Here is a 7832-nt window from a genome sequence, read left to right on the forward strand (position 1 = left end):
CACAATTACCACCTTTAGGTGAACATTGTAATAATCTTCAAGTGGCCTCTGGGATTGCAACAATGAACATTGTAATAATCTTAGAGAGCCCTCTGGGATTGCAACAAACACAATAGAATATTCACGAGGTGTAACAACAATACCATAAGCAAAACAAAATTCTTCATATGTAAAAAGTTGACCGTCATCATTCAATAATTGACTAACTAAGAAAATGTTATTCTTGACCCAACTTTCAATGTATAAAGATTTATTTCGATATTGTATATCTTGATTGTTCCAAATGCAATATCTATGTGGTGAAAAATTGTGTTTATATATAATTGACCATGACATAAGAAGTTGAGTGTGGAATTTGGCTAATTTAAAGGGTAATTTAGAAATGTTGTCATCCCAATCATAACTCGCACAATGACGTAGTTCGGGAAAATGAGGGACACTACATGGATTTTTAATTTAAATGCAAGTCATCCCGCTCAACGCTAAGAGGCAGTAGTATCTCCGGAGGGATCTTGCCTCTCCGTGACAACAAGAGAAGAAGCACCGTCTCCTGGATACGGATAGAGGCGCTGTTGTTGCTTGGTATCGCTCATGGTGAGTTGTTTCTTCCCTAAAAGATTCCAGCCTGCAATTCGCTGACTAAACTAGATGGTGCAGACAATGATACTTATTGAGACGGCGTTAGTCGACACTTGTCAGTGTGGTAATGGACTGGCAAACTAGCTAGCTAGCTAACTGACACTGCATTGTTTACCTCGACTTCTACTGTTATTTGCTGTGGACGCACGTGTACCTAACGTGATATCCGATGTGTATATATGAACAGTTTAGCCACGAAAAATACGTGTAAAACAACTGAGTAGAATATTTATTTGCAGGGTTATAAAGCCAAGTAAAAGTTAACAGAGCACATTGAAGTCACCTGATGTGGGCGAGCTGCCTTTCAACCCATCCACTTTAGATAGCACTAGTTTAATTCCTTATTATGTATCTGGGTTTGAATTTCCATCAGTTAAACTGGCCAATTAAACATCCTGGTAACACCAATGTGTTATAAATAAAGCTACAATGCTCAAGTAGGTCGAAATCCAGCGTTGGGCTACTGCACCTTAAATCATGTTTTGTTTTCTCCTTGAGGTAACTGTTGTTGTGATTTGGTCTAAACCAGGGGTGTCCAAACTTTTTGCAAAGGGGGCCAGATTTGGTGTGGTAAAAATTTGGGGGGCCGACCTTGGCTGACGTCCTTTACGTACACCGATATATTTAAGCAAATTTTAGCGAGCCATTCTGTGTTGTCACATTTGCTTTATTGTTATTTTTAATTAATAATTTCAACAATCTCGCAACTAGCCTTTGTGGCGTTCTTCTTCGACTCTCGGGCTTGCGAAATACTGCTGCTGTAAAATTACACTAGCTTCAAGTTGCTTCAAATTAATTTCTTGCTACGCATCTTCCCTGTAATCTTGTTGTACATGTCAGCGTGTCTTGTTTGGTAATATCACCTCACGTTGAACTCTTTAAAAACAGCGACTGTCTCTTTGCAAATGAAGCAGACACAGTTGTTGCGTATTTTAGTGAAGAAATACCTATCCTCAAAGGGTCGGCCATCGAAGTCAACTTTCTTTTTTTTTTTGTTAATTGTCGCCTTTTTAGAAAATTGGGAGTAAAGGGTAACACGGCGTAATGTTGCTTAGAGTGCTGCTGCCTTTTAGTGGGTAAATGAGGAGCAGCATTTAGTGTGTAAGCTACTTCCAATTTACGACCAATTTATTAAGTCTGTGTGCGGGCCAGACGTTATTAATTTTATGACAGAGGCTGGGGGCCGGATGAAATTTGACCACAGGCCGCATTCGGCCCCCGGGCCGTACTTTGGACATGCTGGTCTAAACAAATAAAAATTTGATTTGATTTTATTTGACTTAGAACACATCCATAACTGAACAGTGTGGACATGCAGGTGACAATGTTTTTTTTAGGTAACCTATTATGATTCCTCAGTTTTATTATTCTTTGTTCCGCTGCCCCTTTGAGCTCAATTTGACCCACTTAGAATGCTTCAAGACAGGTGCAATCTTTTATACCGTGTAAAGACAAATTCCAAATACACTATGTAGAGCCCCCTGTAGCAATTTTCTTTGTCCCGCCGATGCCTTGAACCCTTTTTTGACCCCCTCAGAATGCTTCAAAACTCACCAAACTCAACAGCCAGGTGAACAATTTGATTAAATGTATTAAAAAAAAAAATTTAAAAAAAATGTGTGTAGCACCCCCTAGGAACAAAACCAACATTTCTTTTTTTTTTTTTTTTTTTTTTTTTTTTTTTAAGGTGAAAGAGGAGGTAACAACGCAAAGGTTAAAACTTAGAAAACATCAGTACTATATGAATGGGATACCATACGCAGTACCCAGACTGCCGTTAGTACTACATCAGAGCGTGTCCGTGGGTGGGCACTGCCCCCCCCCCCACCCCCGTAACACCCCTTGTTCACCAGTCAATTACAGCGCACACACAAGTTCACACATATAGACAGTTTAATCTTTAAGTCACCTATCATTAGGAATAGGAATTGACAGGATTTTTACGATTCCGTTTCCATTGTCGATATTGCTTAACGAGTCGATTCTTTATCGATTCTCTTATCGATTGTAATTTGTGGAAAAAGAAGTACAAACATTTTGATTGACATCTAGTTTTTAAATCAGACGTCACAACCTTACAAACTCACAAAGAGGTCAAAAGAGGCCCATAGCCTCGATGTTAACTGTAGCAATATGTAACTGTGGCAAATAGACAAGAATGTGTAACATTTTACTGAAACATTTTTCTAATAGAAATAAAAAAAATCCTCCTTTTTAAAAGGACATATGAGCTGATAGCACTCAATAATAAAAAAAAAGATAAATACTGTCAAATACAACAGAACAGTGCATACTGCAAATGTGCAAAATTAATAATTCTTTAGCAGAAAAATAAGCATGTCTGCTTTTTCAGGTAGGGTGCGTGATCCTTCTGGACTTATGGTGTCTCCAGCAGTAGAGAACACCCTCTCAGATGGGGTGAAGAAAGCCTGCACACACAGAAAGTGCTTAGCTAGTCCAGACAGCAGGGGCAGAGTATCTCTTTTGTTGTCCCAAATATAAACAAGTTTATAATTAGGTTGGTGTAATTACATAAGGAAGGTCGGATAACTTGAATCTCATACAATATAAGAGGAATTTTAGCACAATCCTCTGTTATCTTTGATTTGTTAACTTCTTAGACATAGTTGGGGTACACTATGGAAAGGCCTTTTGATACTGAGTAGAATAAAAGTGGTTTGGGACGAATGGGACCATCCTATCTCGAATTCCGGGCGAAAATACGCTGATTAGCTGTAGTCATCAGGTGCATTTCGGGAAGTAATTTGGAACATCCACATCCATTAGTCATAGCAACACAAAAAATTTGGAGTGCAGAAAGGTGCCGTACTACTCGGAGATTATGCAAACTATACACAGGTAGGTGTCAGCCAGGATTCAAACCCAGAACCGCTAAACTGATGTAGAACGGATAACAACTTGACATATGTGTTACACTTACATTTGCCAAAAAGATTTGCACTACATCTGCCTAATGATTGTGGACGACATATGTGTTTATTTGATAATATGCCTTGATTCATTTTTTATAGTTATTAGGAATGTCATCAAGACACCACCTTCACCAGAAACATGTCCTGCAGATTGTGTGTGCATTGGAGACCATCGTCCTACGCACCTTTGGACCCGAGGGAGGTCAGGTGCTATTCACACGAGACAACGGACATGCAATGTTGAGCCGCAGTGGCACATGCATTCTCACGGCGCTACGACTTGAGCACCCGCTTGCTAGGTAAGACAAACTACACAGCTTCCTGCAGTCCCAATATTATTACATACATGATTACAACATTGTCACGTGTAATGAATGAAGTACTTTTTTGACAGGAACAATTGGCTTAACACAGGTAGGAAAAATAAGTCAAGAGTGCCTTTACAAGCATTCAATTACCTACAGGCGAGGTCCTGCCTTTTTGATACTTTCCCCACTACTAAAAATGTGCTTGATGAAATATTAACAATGATAAAAAAAAATATTCAAAAATGATTCTATATTAGAAATTATTGCAAACTGTTTAACCAGTGTTTGCATCTGTTTTACTGTAGGATGATTGTTGAGTGCGTCTGGAAGCACAGCAGGAAAACAGGGGATGGATCCAAATCATTCATCCTTCTTCTGGCATCTTTGTTACGAGCCATTTACACCACAGCATCTAAAGAGTCCAAAGAATCTAATGTCTTTCAAACAAGGGAAGCAGCAGAGTCCGCCACTGCCAAACGATTCTCAGAACAATTGGTGGCTTTTGCACTGGAGAAGTTGGAGGATGTTATTGCTGTTGCTGTGGAACCTAATGGATTGTGTCTGTCAGTTGAGGATTTAACAGCAAGCAACCAATTGGCATCTGAATTGAATGTTAAAAAGTTACTTGTGTCTTTCTTTCTAACTCGTTTGGGTTTTGCCAACTGTGACTTAGTAGGCGAGCTCACTTTCAAGCTGCTCGCCAAATGGAGCTGTAAAAAGGGCAAAGCTTTGAAACCAGACAAATTTGACAAAAATGATGATAAGTATGATTTATCTCCAATTCTTCTGTTTCTAAATGATCATTTTCCTGCCCTGCATACACAGGTGTCTAGCTTTCCTGTTAGTTGCTCACGTTTAATTGACGGGCAAGTTATTCACAGGGACTTTGCAACACACTACCATGGAAATGGCAATTATCCGGGTCCGGCCAAGGCAGTTGTTTTTACGATACCCCTACAACCCAAATGGGTAAATGAAAGGATCGAGATGGAAATCGGTAACGGCAAAAGCATCGTGAACTTTAGCGCCTGGGCGGAAAGCTCACTGGAGCGTATATTTGCCACCCTTCAGACTCTTGGAGTCTCTGTCCTGCTGTCTGCGGTCAAACAGTCTGACGCCTTCCTGACTTTAGCGACACAGGCAGAAATGGCCGTCGTAGAGTGCATCAGCAAAGATGAACTTGCACTCTTTATTCACCTGAGCAGGACCTCAGCTGTCACAGACTCTCAGGGGATTCTACCAGAACACGTTGCTTCTTTGGAGTTTTGTAGACCAATACTTCTGGGAGCCCATAGGTAAGAAAACATTTGATAGCAACACAATATTGATACTGTGGTTTAGTCTTTCTTTGACTCCTCCAACAGGTACGTTCATGTGGCTTTTCCAGTTTCCATGGAAGAGCAGCCCTGTAATATCGTCATCTGCGGCTTGGGTGAAGAGCAAACGGATCAATATGCCAGTGCCATTCAGGATGTTTTTCGTATGCTGCATACAACATGGGAGCCCCAGGCTGCAACCATTTCACCGGGCTGCGTCATACCCGCTGGCGGCACATTTGAGCTTATTTTACACCACGCCCTCTTACAACAGCGCCATTGTCAAACCATTTCTAAAGACGTACCAGTGGTTTGCAAGCTCTTGGCAAATGGTTTACTCCATCTTCCACAACAAATTCACGCCGACAATCCAAGACTTGTTTTACAGATTCAATCAAAAGTCTGGAGCTTTTATCAGAATATTTTCCATCATGAAACCACATTTAACCAAACGCATCATGCCAAGAAATGTGTTCAAGGAGAGAGAGAACCAAGTATGTATTGTTCATCATTCAACAGTTTGAAAACATTATCAGGACTGGAGTCTGTTTCATGTAAATATCATCTGATTTTGGCTGTGCTGCAGTGTGTCAAAAGCCTCCTACGATTAGACACTGTGTTTCATATACCCACAGAATTGCACCCAAAATCACCCAATCCCATTTACTCCTCTGAGGATGAAGACTGAGGTTTCTGACTTAATATGAAAGCTAGAATCATATTTGTACAACTTCAGTTAAGGTCCATTCAAATACTTATTATGCAATGGATTTTTTTTTTTTAAATAAAACCTTCTACAGACATTTGTAAGGCCTGTCTCACTGACCTAGTTGGCGCCCAAATGGTGACCTGAGTCCCTGCTGGTTACAGAGATGTCCCCGTGTCCCCGCGGCATTTCTTAAGGGACTATCTGAGTCACCGGGGAGTCGAGGTAAATTCCAACATGTTTAATATTTTTTGCGGTGCCCTTTTTGAAGTGTCCCTTAGGTCTGAAGCGACATCTCATACACTTCCAGGTGGCTCATTGCCTGGCACAGCCAGACTGTTCTCCCTGTATTTTTCAAACACTGAGAGAAAAGTCTGGGAACCAGCCCATTAACGGCCTCACGAGCAGGTACAATATCAATCGACAAATCAGATTCGTTTATTTGTGTGACGTGTTCTTAACGAGCAACGTCACACTTGCGTGTCGAAAGTCGTCTCCACAACAACACAGATTGTGAACAGGAGAGCCGAGAACATGTTCCAGTCCACGGTAAAATCAGTTTTAAATGACCAAAAACACATCCACACGAGTCGTTGACAACAGTCTGTCTCGCGCTAGCCATGTTGAATAAACTCCGCTCTCCTCGTATGTTTACTTCCGGGCGCAAGTCCTTCGTCCTGCCCTCGTCATTTTACTAACGTCACGTCTGCCCGTCGCTGATTGGTCCACTCCGCTGTCTGTTTGCTGTGGCTTGCTCCGCCCTGGAAATTGTATCCGTTGAATGGTGGCCAGACTCAATAGCTGGAACAGCGGTGAGTCTGGTGTACCAAGCAAGGTGGCTCATGCTAAGGGCTACCAGTTCAAAACACACCTTTGAAATAACAAACTTCTAGAATAACTGTGAATAATAGGTAATTATATAATGGTGACTTTTCGGTGAATTGTTCTCTGTGAGATGTTGCCCTGCCTAGCGTGAGTGGAAGCAACATTTTGGTCCCATGAGTTTCCGTGGTTGATTAGTCAGTCGCCGGAGTTGGTTGCACATGTCTTCGCTAGTGAGATAGACCCTTATTAGAAGAAAAATTTTAAATTTTTATTCATGTGAATGTCTGCCCTTTCCACACATACTACAGGTAGTCCCTGGGTTACGACGTAACCGACTTATGTGATTTCGACTTTACGACACCAGAGTCTCGTCCGCCATTCTGTCTCCAGTCGTTTTTATGTTCTTTTTAGTCGCGTAAACAGTACCTAATTCTTGCCATGTAAGGATCTCCTCTTTGCCCAGCAGCGTTGCTCCCATCCTGCAGTTCCTGATGACGTCAGGTCCCACTTCCTTGTTGTCATGCTGCTGCCGACTCCTCTTGCGTGTTCCAATCCGTTTTTTTGAGTTCGGACAACGGGCTCGCATTAAGAGGCAACACTGGCAACCTGAGCGGCCATGATGTCCCCCTCTCTTGCCTCCCCACTCTTCCCATAGCGCCCTTTTCTCGTAGCAAGGCGACTCACTCGGGAGTAAAGCCAGAAGTTTTTTTTTATTTTTTTAAAGCCTTAATAGTCATTCAATATAATGACATTTAAAACAACGTACCTCACAGTATCTTATTCATTACTTTATCTTATTAATATAACGTATAATGTTTTTTGACAGTCATTTTGTGTTTATTGGGTACTTAAAGGGTTATTTCTGACTTGTGCGGAAATTCGGGTTACATCACCAGCCTAAGAATGGAACTCGTTCGTAACCCGGGGACTACCTGTATTTTGAAAATATGTTCCTGTTCAACAGCGCTTGATGTTGGAGGCTAAAATAAGCATACTACATTGTGTTTTCTACGTAATTCGACACCCTTGGTCAAAGGTTGTGAGACAAACTAAATTTCCAAGCCAGTTGTTAATCTATCTTTGGAATCGTGCAGTGCCTCTTTTT

General features: G+C 41.3%; 1 protein-coding gene across 6 annotated transcripts; it reads left to right on the top strand.

The window, feature by feature from the left end:
* The first annotated feature begins 492 nt into the window (after window positions 1–492).
* On the top strand, window positions 493–6130 carry bbs10 (Bardet-Biedl syndrome 10). 6 transcript variants are annotated; one of them, XM_057836498.1, is made up of 6 exons: window positions 493–594; window positions 3672–3871; window positions 4186–5175; window positions 5245–5690; window positions 5832–5885; window positions 5997–6130. In XM_057836498.1, exons 1-5 carry the CDS (start codon window positions 592–594, stop codon window positions 5882–5884), a joined length of 1692 nt encoding a protein of 563 aa, XP_057692481.1. In that variant the 5' UTR covers window positions 493–591; the 3' UTR covers window position 5885; window positions 5997–6130. The 6 variants fall into 6 exon arrangements, with proteins under 6 accessions (XP_057692481.1, XP_057692477.1, XP_057692482.1 ...); XM_057836494.1 differs by having other exon boundaries at window positions 5245–5885; window positions 5997–6127; XM_057836499.1 differs by adding an exon at window positions 3967–3986 and having other exon boundaries at window positions 5245–6014.
* Window positions 6131–7832: the final 1702 nt, after the last annotated feature.

Source organism: Corythoichthys intestinalis, chromosome 5 (genome assembly GCF_030265065.1).
Source record: "Corythoichthys intestinalis isolate RoL2023-P3 chromosome 5, ASM3026506v1, whole genome shotgun sequence".
NCBI lineage: Eukaryota > Metazoa > Chordata > Actinopteri > Syngnathiformes > Syngnathidae > Corythoichthys > Corythoichthys intestinalis.

What these genes read in the sequence shown, in the direction of transcription:
- bbs10 (XM_057836494.1), top strand. An exon ending in CTTGAGCACCCGCTTGCTAG is followed by an intron (nt 3,872 to 4,185) that starts GTAAGACAAACT and finishes GTTTTACTGTAG; the next exon opens with GATGATTGTTGAGTGCGTCT. An exon ending in ATACTTCTGGGAGCCCATAG is followed by an intron (nt 5,176 to 5,244) that starts GTAAGAAAACAT and finishes CTCCTCCAACAG; the next exon opens with GTACGTTCATGTGGCTTTTC.